General features: G+C 41.7%; 1 protein-coding gene across 1 annotated transcript; it reads left to right on the top strand.

Annotated features, from left to right (window-relative positions):
* The first annotated feature begins 717 nt into the window (after positions 1-717).
* Positions 718-19,628, top strand: CPN1 (carboxypeptidase N subunit 1). Its single transcript, XM_060768180.2, has 10 exons — positions 718-873; positions 986-1,232; positions 5,502-5,698; positions 7,941-8,096; positions 10,089-10,271; positions 12,447-12,558; positions 14,344-14,483; positions 14,963-15,062; positions 16,442-16,560; positions 18,914-19,628. The coding sequence occupies exons 2-10, from the start codon at positions 1,010-1,012 to the stop codon at positions 19,043-19,045; spliced, it is 1,362 nt and encodes a 453-aa protein (XP_060624163.1). The 5' UTR covers positions 718-873; positions 986-1,009; the 3' UTR covers positions 19,046-19,628.
* The last annotated feature ends 2,139 nt before the right edge of the window (positions 19,629-21,767 follow it).

The raw sequence follows: 21,767 nt of genomic DNA, 5'->3' as shown, positions 1-21,767 counted from the left end.
GTGGAAAAAAAACTTATGAAAATGACACAGAATACACATTGAGTCTTGGGCATGAGGAGCTGGAGCTGAGAGAGGGAGCTCATCTGCGCTCTCCCTGGATTCGAACCTGCAACAGGTCGGTCTTCAGTCCTGCCAGCACAGGGGTTTAACCCACTGCTCCACCGGGGGCTCCTACCTTAATAGTGTGGCATAGACGCTGGGAAATCCTTGAGCGCTCTAATTGGTGGTCAGCTGCGACCAGCAGTGCTGCGGAATTCGAAGAGGCAGAAATGGAGGCCCAAAGGGAGAAACGTGCCAAGAGGAAGGCGCATCAAGCCAACTGTCTGTTTCAAACCAGTTCCATTGCCAGTACTCTACTTCTAGAAACAAAGCTACTAGTGCTCATGTCTGCTGTGGAGCCATGAAGTATGGTCTGAAAGTTCGGCATCATACTCCTCAATAGGTTGCAGTACTTCATTAGAAAGGAAGAGGCACTCTGTGAATGTTTAGTGGTGAACTTGAACCTGGAGCTGAAAATGGAGAGATGGCTGAACCTTAGCACAAATGAAATGCACTGCTGAAGATACCACAACTCCAAGTTTCCCTTCTTTTCTGTGACATTTTGGTTGTGTTTCTAGTCAGCAGCGAGAGTCAGGCTGCTGCAGACCCCTGTTTACCATTTAGTTAATAAATGAACAGGAACCAGCACAACTTTCCAAATGCACTAAAGCTTTGAGTGATTCTGGCTCCAGCAACTCCAGCGGGGAGGGGGGGGTGCATATATGTGTGTGCCTATATATATTTAGAGAGCCAAGCCAAAGCTCAGCATTCGACTTCCTTCCTGAGCTACGAGGGGCATTTGTGGAGATACCCCTCCCACCCCTATCACCACAGGTAAAGAGTGGGCTGGCACTTAGCTGTGAAACTGGAGAGAGCTGGCTCAGGGCTGCTCTTGAATTCCTGATAGGAAGGGAGCTCAGGAGTGTTTCTTCTCTTCCGCATCAAGAGCTCCTTGCCCACCTCCAAGAGGATGTCTCGGTGGCTCTGGCTCCTTGGCAGAGTCCTGCTCTTGCTGAATGTGACTGCCTCTGTGAACTTCCTCCATCACCGCTATGAGGAGCTGGTGCAAGCCCTGTACGATGTGAAGGGCTCATGCCCATATATTACCCGGCTGTACAGCATCGGACGCAGTGCCCAGGGCCGCCACCTCTATGTGTTGGAGTTCAGCGACTACCCTGGCATCCATGAGCCCAGTAAGTGTCCTGGGGGGTAAAACCCTTCCCTATCGCTTTTTTACATTTCCAGATCAGTACCAGATTCAGAATTTATGGGGATTAATGTAATCTCTGTGGTTGGCACATTTTGTCTAGCCCCCAGGCACTCGAAGCAAGAAAGGCATTCTCTTATTTTAAAAAAACGAGGGAAGGCAGGTCTGTGCAAGCCGCAATACTTCTGCTGATGGCAACTTCCCACAGTTATCTAGCAAGTGTTTCTTTTAATTTTGAATGTGCTTCATGCATTTGATCTCCTTGGTCCTCTTCTGTATTTGCAAGGTTTCAGTGGGGTACAATCTTGTTTCATTTTACACATAGGCCCCACCAGCACCGACCATCTACATTGGGCAGACAACCATTTCCTACAAAAGTGCATGAAAGAAAACCTTTAATGCAGCATTTGTCAACCTGGGGGTCGGGACCCCGGCGGGTGGGTTGTGTATGTGAGGGAGTGTAAGAGGGGTCACCAAAGACCATCGGAAAATATTGTATTTTCTGTTGGTCATGTGTGGGAAGTTTGGCCCAATTCTATCATTGGTGGGATTCAGAATTATCTTTGATTGTAGGTGAACTATAAATCTCAGCAACTACAAATGTCAAGGTCTATTTTCCCCAAATTCCACCAGTGTTCACATTTCGGCAGATTGAGTATTCGTGCCAAATTTGGTCCAGATCCATCATTGTTTGTGTCCACAGTGCTCTCTGGATATAGATGAAACTCAAGGTCAATCCCCCCAAACACTTTCAGTATTTTCTCTTGGTCATGGGAGTTCTGTGTGCCAAGATTGGTTCAATTCCATCATTGGTGAAGTTCAGGATGCCTTTTGATTGTAGGTTAATTATAAATCCCAGCAACTACAACTCCCAAATGACAAAATCAACCCCCCCAACCTCACCAGTATTCAAATTTGGACGTATCAGATATTTGTGCCAAATTTGGTCCAGTGAATGAAAATATATCCTGCATATCAGATATTTACATTCATAACAGTAGCAAAATTACAGTTATGAAGTAGCGATGAAAATAATTTTATGGTTGGGGGTCACCACAACATGAAAAACTGTATTAAGGGGTTGCGGTATTAGGAAGGTTAAGAATCACTGCTTTAATTCATATTAATGTTCTGTGATTTGCGTAATCATAATCCGGGCCTCAATACAGGTCCCAGAATTTCCTGTGTAATCATCTCTACAGTGAGAACACTTTTTTCATTTCTGGTTTGCAACTCCATTAAATGGTCAGTGTAGATGGGGCCATGGGGTATTGAGACTGAGACTAGATCTACACAGCCATATAATCCAGATTATCAAAGCAAATAATCCACTTTATTTACTTTGGACTGGATTATATGAATCTATGGACTGGATTATATGAACTGTCATATAATCCAGTTCAGCCTTGGATTTTATTTGGCAGTGTAAAAGGGGCCTGAATTATTCGGCCGAAGACCCATTAGAGAAAAAATTTAACTTCAAGGTTCAAGTCCAGTTTTCCTTCTGTTACATTGTGCTGGTTCTAAAAAGAATAGTGTCACAGCTGAAAAAAAAAACAGACTGTAGTTTATGGCTAACTTTGGATGTTGAGGGGAGCTTTGGGGGTGCTCCTTTTCACAGGGTGCGTCATAGTTTTTCTGCTGCAGTGGCAAACTGGTGTTCTGGCAGACCTTCGCTGTATCAGTTAAAAATTGATGGCAAAAAGTTAGGAGAACACAGGCATCAGCTTTGTAATTATGAAGAAACAATTCAAAGATCAACTACTGAGGCCATTTTCTATGTACCTCTTCCACCTATGGGAAGAATATTATCTACAGGGGAAAGGGCTTTGGCACTCAAAAAGCATTCCCCCCAAAAAGATCTACTTGGTAAAATCCTGATATCATTAGGTGCCAAATTTAGGTCTAAAAATGCACTTATTTAATAACAAAAGGGTCCTAAAATATGCTGATTATGGAGTGTAATGTGGTTTTATTTTTACCTCTTTGTGCTCCCTTGCATGTGTACATTTAAAATCTGATATTATAAAGGGCAGCATCCCTCTGTTCAAAATAACTAATTATATACTATTTCCTCAAGAAGCTCAGAGCAGCATCTTACCTGCACACCAAGCCTACAGGGCAGATTATGCCAAGAGGAAATAAGCTTCTTACTGAACCTATGGGCATGTACACTGTCAAATTTATGAGGTTGAACACCAATTTAATTGTCAGGGTTCAACGCTATGGAATCCTGGAGTTGAGAAACCAACACTCTTTGACATCAAAGGCTAAAGACACTGTAAAACAGTGGTCCCCAACCTTTTTTTCCCCAGGGACCACTTGACAAGGGTTATGAATCGGTTTTTGGTCAACTTTAGATTCAGTTTGTTTATTTAGGGTGTCTGATCCAGAAAATTGCACTGGATAGACCACATCAGCTCTAGTTTCTGATACAGAACATATGCCATCTGGTAGTCACCATTTGCTTGCCCACAGAAAACCATATTTAATCAGCTAGAGCTGATGTGGTCTATCCAATGCAATTTTCTGAATTAGCACCACAAATAATCCCAGGAACAGGCCTAAAAACGAAGACATCAAGGCGCCCCCACTTCCAGGACCACATGGAACAGCTCCACCCAGGGGGAGGAGGGGGAGAAGCAGCAATCAGGAGGCTTGTTGTGCCTTTCATTGGTAGTGAGCTTCTTCCCTCCCGACATCCTCATTGCCTTGGCAGTATAAGAGGGTTTCATGAGACTAGTTGCACTCTTTGCAACGGTGTAGTAACAGTGAGGCCGCCAACCATATTTTAGTTCTTGGGGACCACTGGTGGTCCACTGACCACAGGTTGGGATCCACTGCTGTAAAACTACAATTCCTATTATTCTATAGCATTGAGGAAGGCAATGAAATTAGAATAAATTTAATTAATTCCACTGTGTAGATGCACCCCTAGAGTTAAACCTGCCCTTCTTCTATAACATTGCAACAGCCCTACAATGTATATGTAAAGAAATAGCAAGTTTCTGAATGATCATGAGTTTGAAATAGTGCAGTTCCTGCTTCCAAGCTCAGCATTTTTGCAATTGTACTGTATCATGTCATATAGACAATCATTCGTGACTCAGTATGATTGTCTTCCAGAGAGCTAGTCTATATCAGGCATGGACAAACTTCGACCCTCCAGGTGTTTTGGACTTCAACTCTCATAATGCCTTCTGTTAGGAATTGTGGGAGTTGAAGTCCAAAACACCTGAAGGGCCGAAATTTGCCCATGCCTGGTCTATATAGACTATTGCCTGCAGGCACCATCCTGTTGGATAGTTGTTGCGAAAACAAGAAAAAATAGGGACGCAAGAGGGCTGACTCATATCTGGAGCCAGATTATTCCTTTCCTATCATTCCTAGATTTCATCAACTCCTGTCCTGTTTAATCTCAAATTTACACTTGAGCAAGAGGTCTCTGAATGAATTATGGCTGCCTTTGACCTTACATCTGTTTGATTTGGGATTCCAGTGTACACGCATGCTGGTGTGCATAGTTTAATGTGATTTCCCTCCATAGATTGCCATATCGGAGGGACTGGAAGCAAATAGTACTTTCGGAGTTCAGGAGAGTTTTCCTGCACCCTGGCTGCTTGCAGAGTTAAAGGGGCCACGTTCTGGGGGAAGCAATTTTATAGAAAAAGAATTTGGGAGCAGGCCAAGCTGAAGGATTGGTTTGATTCTGCAGTTTAGTTAAAGTCCTTTGGGGCCTTTGAAGTCAGGAATGTGACACAGCAATGAGAGGGGCTAAAGGAGCAGGCACAGGGAAAGAGGCCTCTGGCTGTAATACAATAAGGCAACGGTGATCCTGAATGGACCTTCTCATCATCTCTGCATCACAGAAAATATTACTCTTCTCCGTCACTGAATTCCTCACTGGATTCCACTGAAATCTATATTTTTGTAACTCCAAATATCCAGGTGTTGCCCTACTCTTCCTCCAGAATTATCTGCTGGAATTCAGCAAGACTTGGGTGTTTGCTTCCATCACTGTGGTGCATTCAGTGATGGGTTAACTGTGCTATCTAGAAGGAAACATGGCCTCACAGTGAGATGCTATTCCAAGCAGCATGGAAAAAACATAGCAGTAGTTGAATCTTTATGGTATGACAATAGGGATCATTGCGTTTCCCCTCTTCTCCTGATTTTTATGTTTTCAGAAGGCCACCCCATTGTTTGGTATTCTACCATCTGTGTTCCAATGTCAACAAATCTCTCATTTTTTCAGTGGAGCCGGAGTTCAAGTATGTGGCAAACATGCATGGCAATGAAGTACTGGGCCGAGAACTGCTGATCCAGCTTGCCGAGTTCCTGTGTGAAGAGTATCGACATGGAAATCAACGTATTACACAGCTTATCCATGATACGCGTATTCACCTCATGCCTTCCATGAACCCTGATGGATATGAGGTGGCAGCTGCCCAGGTACCAGGCAAGCATCTCTCTCATATCTCAGTATTATGGTAACAGGAGCCCCCAGTAGCGCAGTGGGTTAAATCGCTGAGCTGCTAAACTTGTTAACCAAAAGGTTGCAGATTCAAATCTGGGGAGCAGCATGAGCTTCCACTGTCAGCCCCAGCTTCTTACCAACCTAGCAGTTCAAAAACATGCAAACAGGGCCATAGCCAGAGGGGGAGGGGGGTTTAAAAGGTCAACCCTGCCCTGAAATATGTCAGGTTAGAAAAGAAACCTGATTTACTCATAACTTGATTAACCAGTTATAATTCTAGAGTAAACTAGGTTTTTTGTGGGGGGGGGGGGGTTTAGAACCCTTAACACACACCCCCAGGCTACAGTCCTGCATGCAAATGTGAATAGATCAATAGGTACCACTCCAGCAGGAAGGTAAGGTGCTCCATGCAGTCATGCCAGCCACATGACCTTGGAGGTATCTATGGACAACGCCAGCTCTTTGGATTAGAAATGGAGATAAGCACCAACACCCAGAGTAGGACACAACAGGACTTAATGTCAGGGGAAAGCCTTTACCTTTACTATGGTACCATAAGGTGTTTGTGTGAAGAGACAAAGGGAGTATCCTTGAATAGGAAAAAAATTAATTTGGTCCTCCAGACATTCTAGTCCTCACTTCTAGGGATCCCAATCAGAGTGATCAATGGTCCAACACAATTTAGATGAAAAAGTCCAAAGCATCAAAAAGACCAAAACATAGCATATACAGGCAGCCCCCCAGTTACGAACAACATAGTTTCTGTAGGTTTGTTCTTAAGTTGGATTTGTTTGTAAGTTGTAACAGGTACATCTTTTAAGTGAAACTCCCGCCAAAATGGATATGTATTAACTTTGCATGGCATAGAGAAGGGTAAATACCCCTGTGGTGTTTGTTTTACTGTCTGTGTTTTTGTTCAGAAGATTTCACCTGATTTTCAGTCCCTGTGGTAATTGGATTTTGACAAATTTCACTTGTTGTGGAAACAAGGATTGGTGACAAAGCTTAACTGGAGACACCTTTTCCCCATGATAATTCTTTCAGGAGTGATTTTCCCTTCCTAGGAGTAGATTTGTCTTGCTTCCTGTTGTCTCACCCCCATTCTTTCTTATGAGTCATTTGTAAGTCGAATGTTTGTAACTTGGGGACTGCCTGCATATCCATGCAGGCATAGAATATAAATCTATAACAATGATGGAGAGTCAACAGGGAGCTCTGGTGTGGGCTGGTCTGTGAGGTCACAACAGGCATGTAGCCGGGGGGGGGGGGCTCGGGGGGCTTCAGCCCCCCCCCCTGAAATTCTCATGGTGGTTCGCGAAAAGGCCTTACTGGTGCATTATTTAAACTGTTATGTTTATTCATATCATGATCTGATAACCATACTCAAGATATCCCATATGCATGAGGGTATTGGGGTAATGATACAAAAGGTTTGCTAGGCTAGACCCTCTTTCACTCAGACTCAGCCCCCCCCGAACCCCCCCTGAAAAAAATTCAGCCCCCCCCCCCCCAAACGAAATCCTGGCTACAGGCCTGGGTCACAAAGAATCAGAAGTGACTGAACGAATAAACAACAACAGAAAACAAACAATGTTGGGGAATGAGAGCTGTTTTTGTCCAACAACTTCCTTATGGTTGTCTATACTGACAAAAATGATAGACATTGCAATCAAATAACATTTGAAAGTCTACACATTACCTTATTCCTCGTTTAAGGCCCCTTCTACACTGCTAGATAATTCAAGTAATCAAAGTAGAAAATCCACATTATCTGATTTGAACTGGATTATCTTAGTCTATGCTACCATATAAGCCAGTTCAAAGCAGATAATGTGGATTTTATATGGCAGTGTAGAAGAGGCTTATATTAAACTTGATTAACCAGGGTGTCTGAATTCAACTTACCGTGTAGGATGCAGTAAATCTCTTAGTACTTAATGCTAGCATCCCAAATAGTGAAGGGAAGCATTACCACCATTATTTGTTTGTGATTATTTCAACAGGGATCTGTGTTACTAACATTAAAAAACTGAATAGTGGATGTTGGTCTGACTTAGAAAGAAAATTGTTGTCTTCATCGTTGTCATCATCATATTTATTTTTGTGCCATTTCCCCCCAGCTTGGAATTCAAAGCTGGAGACGCATTCAAGACGGTTTTTGGTGGGTGCTCAGTCATCCATATTGCTCTCACAGAAATCCATTCTTTCTCTAACTAGACCCAACACAGTTTAAGAGACTTCACTGGGAGAAACAATGCCAATGCAGTTGACCTTAACCGAAACTTTCCTGAGCTCAATACCATCATGTACCACAATGAAAAACATGGCGGACCAAACCATCACCTTCCCTTGCCAGACAACTGGAGAAATCAGGTAATACATTATTCTATCAGACTCCCCGCGTGGATGGTCTGGACAGAAGTTTTATTCACCACGCTTTTGTAAGGGATCCAGCAGATTAGCTACGGGAATCTGGTGGTTTGTATTTGTGTGCATGTGCAGAAAGCATTATCTTGCACTGGTAAAATGAAGCTCTAACCCTCAATTGATCGGTTGGGTGGGTTTGGTCCCCTGTGCAGCTATCAGTAGAAGATAGCTTCCCTTTTTCAGACCATTCTCTTCTTCTGTCCCCTTAACTTTAAAGTTTAAGGGCCATTCCACACAGCCATATAATCCTGAATTATCAAGGCAGTAAATCCCACAATATCTGCTTCAAACTGGAATATATGCCAGTGTGGACTCAGATAACTCAGTTCAATGCAGATATTGTGGGATTTCCTGCCTTGATATTCTGGATTATATGGCTGTGTGGAAGGATCCTAAATTTAAGAGAATTGACGCTAGGTTTTAGTATCTTTGATCCATGTTCACAGAACCCATGGATCTTTTAACTTGCTGTGCATTCCCAGGGCCTTTCCACACAGCCCTATATCCCAGTATATCAAGGCAGAAAATCCCACAATATCTGCTTTGAACTGGGTTATTTGAGTCCACACTCACATAATGTGGGATTTTCTGGCTTGATATTCTGAGATATAGGGCTGTGTGGAAGGGCCCCCAATGCAAGTCATCTTGAAATGATCCATGAGCAAATGTTTCCCCTTCCTTTTCAGGGCACTTCCCATGCTCATGGCTGCTAACTAAAAGCCACCCTACATACTCAAAGACAAGTGGTTTCTCACTCTCAAAACTATGCAGCTCAGAGAAAGTGGCAGGGGGGGGGGGGAGCAAAGATAATTGAAGTACTAACACAAAAATCTCATACTGATGGTCCAATGGAAAAACGGGGATCCCACAAGCTATGTAGACAGGATAGAAAGATCAAGTGAAACACACTATACAATTATAGTACTATGAATGTATTTCAACTGCCATGATTCTGTCCAATGAAATGATATAATTTACAATTCTACTTTGAATTCTGAGCCAGAGGACTCAAGCATCCCACCAAATGACAAGCCCCATGATTTCATTGGATGTAGCTGTGACTGCTAAAGAGGAATCTAAGGGCCCTTCCATACAGGTCCAAAGCCCGTAATGGGTTCCGGATTGGCCTGAGGAGTCCAAATATTGCCTCAGGCTAATCTGTATTAATCCAGATTATTCCATGTTTATTCCAGATTTTAAAAAACACCTGGAAAGATCCAGAACTTTCAAAATAATGCTCCACTGAGCAGGCCTGCTTCTGTTTGCAGGCAGGTCCAGTAAGTTTTGAAGGGAAACGGGGTGTTGGAGGCTTGCTAGATGCCCTTCTGAGAGATCAACCCAGGAGGGGATCTAGCTACTCCTCCCCACACAAAAATCCAAATTCTGGGAGGAATCAGGATTTTAAATCCTGGCACCTCTCGGGATTTTGGCCTGTCTAGAAAGGCCCTTAGTGCACTAATTGTGAAATAGCATCTCACTGATATAAAGGGGCATGCCCTCTGGCGTCATTTGTTCCACAGAAGATAGCATATATACTTGTCTTGCCAATTTGAAGTAATTGCCCATCCCATATTGGAAAGTTAAAGGTGATCACCAGTTTTTGAATTGTGCCAGCTATGCGTTGGTAGGTGGATGCAACTCAAACCAAACCAAGCTATTGGCTTGGGCTTCAGCTTCCAGAATCTCATGGGCCATGGTTGGAAGATTCTGGAAGTGTAATTCAAATAATAAACTTTCCAAACATTTAAGTTGACCCAATACATGTGTACCAGCTAACTTGCATTATGATATCTTGAGATGAGACTAATTCAGTTCTACCTCTGATATCTCTGAAGTGATGCAGTCCCAGCAGGACTGTTCATGTTTTTCTCCAAGTGAAAATCGTGGAAATCAGGATGTCCTTCTTCCCTAGTTTTATCTGCTTCTCTCTTTTCACAGGTGGAGCCAGAGACTTTGGCTGTGATTGAGTGGATGAAAAGTTACAATTTTGTCCTCTCAGCCAACCTTCATGGCGGAGCAGTAGTAGCCAATTATCCTTATGACAAAACGCAAGAGCAGAGAACGCGAGGCGTCTGGCGTCCAACCAACAGTCCCACACCTGATGACAATCTCTTCAAAAAGGTGAAACGGGCAAATTTCAAAGCAAAATGAGATGCACAAAATGGGTACTAAGACAGACTAGACTTGAACAAACTCAAGTTAGTGGACATATGAAACAGGGGACTCCTCTTAGGGAGATGTAGAAGTGGAAGAATCTCATTGTCAGTAGCTTTTAGGGCACTTCCAGACAATGCCAAAATCTGTGCCAAAGCAGGTTTAAAAAACCCAGTTTGGTGCAGATTCCCATCCCCACTCCTACCAAAACAACAAAAAACAAACAGGCTTTCTCGGAAGGGGCAGCTACATGCAACCTTTCATTTTATATGGAGGCTAGTTTTCCCTAGCTTCCATAACTTTCGTCATCAACACACTCCTGGTGTGAGAAAATTACATGCCAGGAGAGGGGGGGGGGAAGAGATCTCCCCTCCCCATCTCCTGGCACATCATTTTCTTGTACCAGTAGGGTATGAGGAGGAAGTTATGACAGTCAAGTAAGTTTTCTTTAATTTTAAGGGTAAATTGGGAGCTGCGAGGGAGGGGTGGGTGCCATTCTGAATCTTTTGGCTTCCGTAGCTCAAAAGAATCGGGATGACAGTGGGGACTCTCCTCTGGGTAGTCCCAAGACTACCTCAAAATAAGTCCCCACAGGCCCAATATACCATTAGACCTGGGCCTTTCAAGAAGGCCCAGATCTAATGGGGTATCTAATTAATTCAGAATAACTTAGGTTATTCTGAATCAATTCATTTTGTATAGGAGATGTTGTTTGGACGCCTCTGGTAAAAACCCAGACACATCCCTGGATGTGGGCCTATCTGAATGGGCCCTTAGTCATCCCAGCTGAGCTAAAGTTTAAACTGAAGTAAGGGTAGTAATATGAGAGAAGATTCAGAAGACTGGAGTTGGCTGATATAACATTATTTATGTCTCGCCCCTACTCCCTAAGGAGATAACAGAAAAATACATCAAAAATGAGAGCATGGAAACATTCCATTTTAGGGCTATGTTCAACTCTTAGTTAACATTTTCCCAAGCTACAGAAAATAGAACATTAAAAAATTTAAAACGGGGAGAAGAAGCAAGAGGAAAAGAAAAAAGACAGATTCAGGAAAAGGAAGAAAAAGATGGAGAGAGAAAAAGGTAGAAAAAAGGAAGTTACTTCCAATTTACTATCAATAGTTATTCAAATATATGTTTGGAATAATGTTTGGAATAATGTTTTGGAATAATGTCCCAAAAGATCTCAGACAGGCCCCCACTCTAGCCGTTTTCAGAAGGAATTTAAAAACTTGGCTGTTCCGTTGTGCCTTCCCAGACTAGGAATCCCCACCCCAAGTCCTAGTAGCACCTTAGCATAACTAATTGTCGCTGCACACCGCACTTTTTATCCTACGTGCCTCCTGCCATTTCAGCACTTTTAACCTTGTACCCCAGTGCGCAGGCCGAACCAGTTTTTAATAATGTCCTGATGTATTGCCATTGTCGTTATTTTGCTTATTGTTTGATTTGCTTAGCTATTCTGGTGTTATGTTATTTTGCTTATTGTGTGATTTGCTTTGTTATTGTGATGTTACGTTCTCTATTGTATTGTGTTTTGAGGCTTCGGCCTGTGTAAGCCGCATCGAGTCCTCCGGGAGATGCTAGCGGAGTACAAATAAAGTTAAAAAATAAAAAATAAAAAAAAATAAATATATATATATATAAAGCTACCCCAGCTCAACTATCATAATACGTTTTCTTTCTGATCATATATGCTTACTAAAAATTCCACATTGAAACTTATCAAAATATGTTTTTTTTTATACAGAAGGTCAATACAAGATTGATATTATTTATCCACTATGGCAGATTGCCTTTCCCTTTAGCCTCACCAAACTACAACTCTCATGATCCCATATCATTGAACCATGGCAGTTAATGTTTATGCTACCTGTTTTCCCACTTAGTGCCTAAGATTCTATAAGGCCCCTTTATTTTTGCTAGATGCTAGGTTTTATTTCTTTATTGCCCCATTCTACATTAATGTAGATTTTCATGACGGAAGGCAAAAAACTATGGTGCTGCAAAGGAGTACTAGATAAGAGTATTTTTCTTGCTCATCATTGAGGGAATTTAGATCTTCATTTTGCCTACACTGTGGAACAAACTGGGCATGTAGGAATGTATGACCAGCATATCCTTTTTTCTTTATGGCAGCTAGCCAAGGGTTACTCCTATGCACATGGAAGGATGCACCGGGGTACAAACTGTGGGGATTACTTTCCTGATGGCATCACCAATGGAGCCTCTTGGTACTCCCTCAGCAAAGGTACAGTCAAGGGAGTGAGCGCACAAAAACATGAAATGTAGAAGGAAGCATATTTTGGAGGCAAGGGTTGCCTAAGAATAGAGATATGCTGTATATACTCATGTATACTCTAGAAATTGACCCCTCCCATGGGTCAACTTATTTGTGGTTAACTCTTATTTTTAAAAAGGAACCATCCCCTTCTTTGAGTAGAATGGCAAAAGGCAAGAGCTTTGTCCATCCCAGGAGAACCTAAAAGAAACACCAATCCCCTCTACTCTCTCTCCCGTGGTTCTGCTTCTGGTCTTTTTGAATGCCTAGGTGAAAAAAATTGTGGCAATGACTCTTTGCCGCTTCCCCTTGAAAAATCACCAAGGGAGAAGAGGGGGTCCATGCTTCTTTTAGGTTCTCTTGAGATGGACTACGGTCTTGCCTTTTGCCACTCTATTCAGACTAAGGCACAGTTTCTGCTTTGATAGGAGTTAATATCATGCCTTAACACACACACACATACACAGAGAGAGAGCGATCCCTTTCTCTGGGTAGAGAGATGAAAGGCCTTTATGAATGGGTTGGAAAATGTCGGTGTCAGTTTCTACGGAGGTCTGGCCATCTGACGTGGCTCTGGCACTTTCTCCACTCTGAAGAATGATCTTCCTCTTGCCCTGAGTCATATCAAGACCTATAATTTTAGCTCCCATCACTGTCCTCAATTTATACAGGAAGTTAACTCATACACATATATAATTCTTCACTAAGTTTCTTCTGCAGAGATACAACAAGTAGTATTAGCAATGTTCTTCCTGCTGAGAGAAAATCTTCAAAGCCTGATGGTGATTTGGGTCAATATAAAATCCTTAGGTGATTGTTTTGCACAGAAAACAGCCATTTCTGTGCAGGAAGCAGCATTTTCTGTACATTAAATGGTATCTCTGTATAGAAACATTGTATAGCATATACCTCTAGTACAGGGGTCCTCAAACTAAGGCCCAGGTGCTTAATGACATATTATGATAGTCATTTACCCGGCCCTCGCTCAGGGTCAACCTAAGTCTGAAACGACTTGAAAGCACACAACAACAACAACAACAATCCTATCTCATCACCCAAAAGTAGTCCCACACTTCCCATTGAAATACTAATAATGTTATATTTGTTAAAATGGTTCGTCATTGTAATCATTGTATTGTTTTTAAGTGGGTTTTGCGCTATAAATAAAATATGTGCAGTGTGCATAGGATTCCTTCATGTTTTTTTTTTCAAATTATAATCCGGCCCTCCAACAGTTTGAGGGACTGTGACCTGGACCTCTGTTTAAAAAGTCTGAGGGCCCCTGCTCTAGTACATTATTGTAGTAGTCAGAGTCCCCTCAAATTTTGTGAGGTGAACAATTATCTCATCCCTAATGAACCTGCTCAGGTGTCAGGATCATTAGGAGAGGCTTGTTCTATGTCCCTGCTATCTGTTGATGCGTGGTTGAAAGAAAGACACAGGAGGACCACCTTGTTAGCAAAGCAACCTTGACTACAGAGTCCACGAACCTGAGAGGTTTGGCTCTTTTCATCTTTGAGTTTAGATAACAGCAGATGAGAATGACTTCATTTGAGCACACTTTTTCTGGCCCCATGTAATGTTTTCCATTGACCTGTTATTTTTACAAGCTCCTGCTATTTTGTTCCAGTAATGTTTGCCTGGATTTGTTTGATCATTTCACTGCTACTGTTGACTCACAAGCTAAGATGTGGCTAGGCTAGAGATGGTTTTATGCAATTAGCCAATAAACATTCTCAACTGTCTGGCTTACAGGGATGCAGGATTTCAATTATCTGTTCACCAACTGTTTTGAGATTACTCTTGAACTGAGCTGCAACAAATTCCCACCACAGGAAGAACTGGAGTTTGAATGGCTAGCAAATCGTGAAGCACTGATTGCCTACATAGAGGAGGTAATGAACTGACAAGATGCCACTCTGTCTCATCCTCCTCCTGCTCTTTAACAAGTGTCTTAACTTGGGATTCATCACTGACCAATACCTAGAGGAAATCTATCTCATACCAGGCAGATGTATGAAGACAATAGTTTTCTGGATTTTAAACCAGAGTATTTCCAAACCTTTTCTAAATGTGCCAGACATTGAAGCTGGGGCTTTCTAGATGCAAAGCTCTGTCTCACTACTGGGTATTTGTGAGGAAAACTGCCATTTTAGTTCTTCCTCTCTTTTTATTTTATTTTTTTTGCGAATTTTGAAAAATTCTGTCCGAAACAAAACTTCTCATAGATTCTGAGTAAGTATTCACTGGTTCCTAGTAGGGATTGAGGTTGGTTAGGTCGAACTTAGTAAATACACTCTGTGCTGGCTGCTGCTTTATCTCTTGCATGTTTCAACTTCAGTTCTTAGGACAATTCACTCTATCTGTCCTTCAGGTTCATCATGGCATCAAAGGCATGGTGACAGATGAGAATAACAACAAAGTTGCTGGTGCTGTCATTTCGGTGGAAGGAATTGGCCATGATGTCACTGCAGGTTGGTATTCAGCTTGTTGCTGATTAGACTGATTTTCTTAAGTGATATTTATATCATTTTTCTCCTTCTTTGCAATTCAATTGAAAACTAGATAATTTTTTGTTTTGAAAACAGCTAAAGAGAAAAAAAATAATTTATTTTCTAATTTAAAACAGAAGGATAGAAAAGCGAGTATGCAGTATTTTGAAGCAAAGAAGATAGAAAAGTTGAGAAATGGAAAATAGAAAGCCCTAACTAATGCTTGCTACCTTGTCTTTGCTGCCTCTTCATAATCAAAGAATCTATTCTTTTTGTCATAAAACTTCATATCTGTGGTAGATTTAACTTTCCAGGATCCCTTGAATATCATTGGGATCCTGTTATTCTTGTCACTAACTTCTCTATTTTTTTCTTTTCTTGTTATTCCTACACCCCTGTATTACTAATTTTCCCTTAGTGCTATAGAAAACATATTTTCTTTTCATTTTCTTCTTTTAAATAGTCAATAAAAGGCTGCCATTCTTCTTCAAATTTTGAAGGATCTGGCGATTGTATAAGCCTATTCAATTTGTCCACTTCTGCCAGATCCATCATTTTTGAAATCCATAAATTTTCTTTTGTTTCTGGTAATTGCAAATAATGAAAAGCTCTGCTCCTTTTGTTTGGTGTATCCATTCCATGTATATTTAAATAAAGTATCCTCAAGATCTTCGTTCTTGAAATAGTAGATCATCCCATTCTTCTTCATGTGAAGTGGTCTGCCACTGTAATTGAATGTCTTCTTTATCCAAGATCTATTGAGGTTGCCATCTCCTCCTACCTTCCCAGATGTTCTTTCTCCTTTGTCCTCTGATCTTTCCTCTGAATCCAGGTCTTTTCTTAACCTCTCATAGAAATCCTGGGCCTTCATGACTGACGTTAACCAATATCTTTGTCTATTATAAGATACCATCAGTCATTTTGTGCTTTCCCATCTGAATCTTTAGCCTTTCTTCTTCAATTTATCTGCCAGGAAAAATTAATCCCTTATTTTCTTTATTGTCTGAGATGGTTCTCTTAATTCTGCAATCCTGACATTTCCTATTTCAAGCAGATCTTTGGCATGAGCTTGCAAAACTTGGTCTGCAATTTCCTTGTTGTAAATAATCACACCTCTTGAAAGTTTATTCTGTATTGCATGTTGGGATTGGACCCTAAAGGTCCTTTCAGTTTGAGTCTTGACCACTTGCCCTGGTATACCAAGGATTCCAGCAATAACTTTTATTGCCACATCAAGTTTCCTTACAGATTCCTGTATTCCTCTCAACCTCAAAGAGTATTTTCTTTGAGTGTATTATAATCTTGGACTTAGATTGAATCTCTTTAGAAATCCATTATTCTTATCTCTCTTTTTCTTACAGGTGAACAGGGTGACTATTTCCGGCTGCTTTTGCCTGGCACTTACACAGTCACTGCATCAGCAGATGGCTACCAACCCCAAATAGAGAAAGTTGTGGTGGGTCCCGCTGGGCCCTCTGTGGTGAGTAATCAAGCAAAACTGAAGGCACCAATGTTTTAAAACTCAGACATTAATACATGACTTAATGTGGAAGAATTACTGTTTTGGAGTACTCAGGACTTGAAAGCTCTCAGTCTCAGCTTTATTGCATTTCTTCCAATCCCACGTGCATTCTCATCCCAACTTTTTGTACAAATTAAGTTGCAGATCTTTTTTTCTGCATGGAATTCTTATGCACATTTGACACACATTTCTCCCCGATACAGATTTATTTGAATGAAGTTTTTCTAATATAAGCATTTTTGTACATATTTTCGAAGAGCAAAACATGTTTACGTCTCTTTTTCAGTTTTGCATATTTTAAGTCAGTCACACTTTTAAATGTATGCACAGTTTGTGTATATTTTATTTCCCTCAAATTTACTTTGACCTCACAAATACAGTTCATTCTCCATATGCATGGATTCAAGCAAACATGGCTCAAAAATATTTTGGGGGAAAATTCATTGCAAAGCATCACTTTGCAGCGCTGAGTACTATGTTGATGTAATGTACTATGTTGCTATAGCAGGTATGGGGAAACTTTGGCCCTCCAAGTGTTTTGGACTTCAACTCCCACAATTCCTAACAGCTAGTTTTAGGTGTTTAAATTATATTGTTTAGATGTTATTAATTTGTTTTTAATTGTGTTTAGTTTGTAATCCTTCTTTATGCTGGGCATAGTCCCCATAGAATCATAGAATCATAGAATCAAAGAGTTGGAAGAGACCTCATGGGCCATCCAGTCCAACCCCCTGCCAAGAAGCAGGAATATTGCATTCAAATCACCCCTGACAGATGGCCATCCAGCCTCTGTTTAAAAGCTTCCAAAGAAGGAGCCTCCACCACACTCCAGGGCAGAGAGTTCCACTGCTGAACGGCTCTCACAGTCAGGAAGTTCTTCCTCATGTTCAGATGGAATCTCCTCTCTTGTAGTTTGAAGCCATTGTTCCGCGTCCTAGTCTCCAGGGAAGCAGAAAACAAGCTTGCTCCCTCCTCCCTGTGGCTTCCTCTCACATATTTAAGTCACCCCAAGTCCCTTCGGGGAGATGGTGGCAGGATATAAAAATTAAATTATTATATTATTACCTGGGGAGTTGCGAGGATTCCAGGCTATATGGTTGTGTGCTAGCAGCATTTTCTCCTGACATTTCATCTGCATCTTTGGCTGGCATCTTCAGATGATCCTCTGAAGATGCCACCCATAGATGTAGGTGAAAGATCAGGAAAATAATACTGCTAGAACACGACCATACAGCCAGGAAACCACAGATCACTCCAGTGGTTCTGGTCATGAAAGCCTTTGACAATACATTTTCCAGTACCTAATTGCAATGTGGTTTTTCCCCACCTGTGCCAAATGGTACTATAGTACAGCTAAACTGTCCTTACTCCAAAGATCCACTGGTTGGCCATGGGGATAAACCATAATAGTCCATCATGTCTTCATCTAGCTGGCAGCTGTTACCCACCTCAGTCACTACATAAGTATGCTGCTGGAGCATTATGCTCTGCTAGGGATCAATAAGAATTAAGCCAATCCAGGCAAATATCCCTGTCTGGAGTCCATCAAACTGCCTGAAAATAATATATTTGAAGGGTTAGGTATACATCTATACAGTGTAGTAGCTCATGTGAGTAAATGATGACTCAAGGAGAGTTAAGTCATTACATTACCAGAGCCAGATCAGTCTAGCCCAGGACTGCTTTAGCTCTTCTACCTGGACTACAAATCCACTATCTGCCATAGGTATAGCCTGTGGCCTCCTGTTGCTCTTTGACTTTGGCCTCTTGAGCTTTCCTAACTTTCTGCATGGACCTGTCGCACTTCATTTTACTCTCAAAGGCTGTGGAAGCTGCCAGATTTTCTGAAGTATTTTTAAATATACTTAGAAGATTTACTGAGAGGCTTTCCCATCAGGGAAACCCTCTCACACACAGAAGAAGGGGATGTGTTAGGAGGGAGCCTAGAGGTGGTGCTGTGACTTAGAACTCAACCATCTGCTGGAGAAAAGAAGGATCATTTTTTCTGATTGATAATTTTGTTGCTTTCCTATTGTTCAAGTCATTTCCAGCTTCCTCTCATTATTTTTGCTGTGTTGTCAACAGTCAGTTGCATGCTTTGTGTGCAGCCATACCTTTGTCAGAAAGTTGTGTTATAGCTGCAAAGTTCTTCCCCTTCAAACTGGCCAAATCTATCATGATAAGATTTATTTTGCTGTACTTCTAGATATGATTGACCATTCGCACACCTCTGTCATCATGAATCAGTGGAAGGATGATGTAGCATGTAGTTCTGCATTGAATGGCACTTCAATGATCTTCTCTTTTCCAGGTACACTTCCAGCTCAGGCAGGGTGCTTTGGACAACCGTCCTGCACAGAAGATCTCTGAAAAACACCACACAAGCAAAGCTCTGCACAAAAAGGTTGTGCCACGTGCTGCCCAGAGGGAGATGCCTCGGTGAAAGCAGAAAGGTGGAAGCAGATGGAATTGAGCCATTTATACTATAAGAAGTCAATAATGCTGGCAGATGAACTTTCTAAAGGCCACCCCACAACCTTTCTTGTCTCCTGTAAACATGAAATGAGCTGAGACTTTGTTTATTAAATGTGAAATATTTAACTTTGGTGCAGACTCTTTCAGGAGGAGGGCAGTCATTAGACCTTTCAGTTCTATGATTTTCTAACCCAGTGTTTCTCAAACTGTGCTCCTCCAGATGTTTTGGACTCAGCTCCTAAAATTCCTAACAGCTGGTAGGATGGATGGCTGGGATTTCTGGGAGCTGAAGTCCAAAACAACTGGAGGAAAACGGTTTGAGAAACACTGACAGTCACAGAGTTTAAACTGTCTCAACCAATTTGTTGGCTTAGTATCACCTGCAGCCAGTGCTATTGCCCCCCCCCCCCAAAATATGGCCATAAGTAGTTTATAAAACACATGGAAAATATCAGACATTAAAATTGTGTGTGTGTGTTTATCTATCTTTCTGTCTGAGAGGTCATCCACATTGCAGAACTATAGCAGTTTAACACCACTTCAACTTTTTTTTAATGTCAGGAGCAACTTGAGAAATGGCAAGTTGCTTCTGGTGTGAGAGAATTGGCTGTCTGCAAGGACGTTGTTCAGAGGACGTTGGATGTTTTACCATCCTGTGGGAGGCTTCTCTCATGTTCCTGGCTGAGAAGCTGAGTTGACAGATGGGAGCTCACCCCACTCCCTGTATTTGAACCGCCAACATTTTGGTCAGTAGTCGTGCTGGTACAAGGGTTTAACTCATTGCACCATCGAGGGCTCCACCACTTCAACTGCCATAGCTCCACCCTATGGAATCCTGAGATTTGTAGTTTGTTTTGGCACCAAAACTCTCTGACAGAAAAGGATAAAAATCTCAAAACTACAAATCCTAGAATTCCATGACAGTTAATGTGGTGCCAAACTGCTATAGTTCTGGAGTGTTGATGCAGCCCATACTGCAATGTTAAAAAGCAATGTTGATGCAGCCTATAGACCGCAACGTTAAAAAGAAACTGGTTCCATTATTCATTACAATTTGTAAATGTACACTTTTGCCTTTACTCATTTTTATGTGTTCAAAAAAAATAGCTTATTAAAATTGATCATTGTTTTACTTGTTACTCTCGTTACTTTTTAAAAAAGAAAATGGCCACGAACTTGGTGGAAATACCATTGAAATGACCCACAAGAGTTTTTAATTCCCACACCCCATCCTACTAACAATTGCTTAATATGGGAGGAAGGAATAGTAACATTACCAGTCATGATGATACTTTCAAAAAGTTGATCGTTACCTTGTTACTGACAAAGTAAGTTTCACAAGTAACACGGTTACTTCTAAGGTATTATTTCCACATTTTATTACTCTCTCTCTCTCTCTCTCTCTCTGTGTGTGTGTGTGTATGTGTGGAGAGAGAGAGAGACTGAGGCCCCTTCCACACAGCTGAATAAAATCCACAATATCTGCTTTGAACTGGGATATATGGCACTGTGGACTCAGATAAGTCAATTCAAAGCGGATGTTGTGGCATTTGGGTTATAGGACTATGTGAAAGGGCCCTGAGAGTTTGAAAGAGATTTTTTTGTATCAGTGCAATCTGGTTATGTACTTTCAAGTCAACTCTGCTAACATAGAGTTTCTTGATGAGATTGATTCAGAGGAGGTTTGCAATTGTCTTTTTTGGGGGCCAAGAGTTTGACGTGCCCAAGATCCCCAAGTGAGCTTCTAAGACTGAGCAGATTTGAACCATGATCTCCAACACTTAAAGCACTACACCATCTTGGCTCAGGCTGGATCTACACTACCCTATATACCAGCATCTGATCCCACATTATCTGCTTTAAACTAGATTATATTAGTCCACACTGCCAGATAATCTGGGATAGAAAGATAATCTGGGATCAAATCCTGGGACATAGGATAATGTAAATCTAGCCTCACTCAGGCCCCTTCTACACAGCTGAATAAAATGCCGCATTTTCTACTTTGAAATAGAAAATACGGCAGTGTGGACTCAGATAAACCATTTCAAATCATATATTGTGGGATTTTCTGCCTTGATACTCTGGGTTATATGGCTATGTGGAAGGACCCACACTTCCCAAGTAAGAAGATTAGGTTAAGATATCCCTCCCCCCCCTCTTTACTCTAGGCCTTCCAATGCATTGCTTGTTGACCAAAAGATCAAAGGTTCAAATCCGAGGAGCGGCATGAGCTTCCGCTGTCAGCCCCAGCTTCTGCCAACCTAGCAGTTTGAAAACATGCAAATGTGAATAGATCAATAGGTACTGCTCCAGCGGGAAGGTAACCATGCTCCATGTAGTCATGCTGGCACGTGACCTTGGAGGTGTCTACGGACAACGCCGGCTCTTTGGCTTGGAAATGGAGATGAGCACCACACCCCATAGTTGGGCACGACTAGACTTAATGTCAGGGGAAAATCTTTACCTACCTTAACTTGAGCTGCATCTATTCTACGTTTTCTAGTAGAGATCACCCCATAGTAGAGATCACCCACCAAGAATCCTACTTGACCTCTTTGATGTGCTGGGGATGCAATTTTAAATACACTTGCTAAGAAATAAATCTCACTGACTCCTAAGGAAACACGTTTAGGGTTGGATTATTATCCACAATGAAACATTTTAGATGAGTAACAGATTGGTGACAC

Source organism: Anolis sagrei, chromosome 3, assembly GCF_037176765.1.
Source record: "Anolis sagrei isolate rAnoSag1 chromosome 3, rAnoSag1.mat, whole genome shotgun sequence".
NCBI classification, from domain to species: domain Eukaryota; kingdom Metazoa; phylum Chordata; class Lepidosauria; order Squamata; family Dactyloidae; genus Anolis; species Anolis sagrei.
This window is presented reverse-complemented; position numbering and strand designations above follow the sequence as displayed.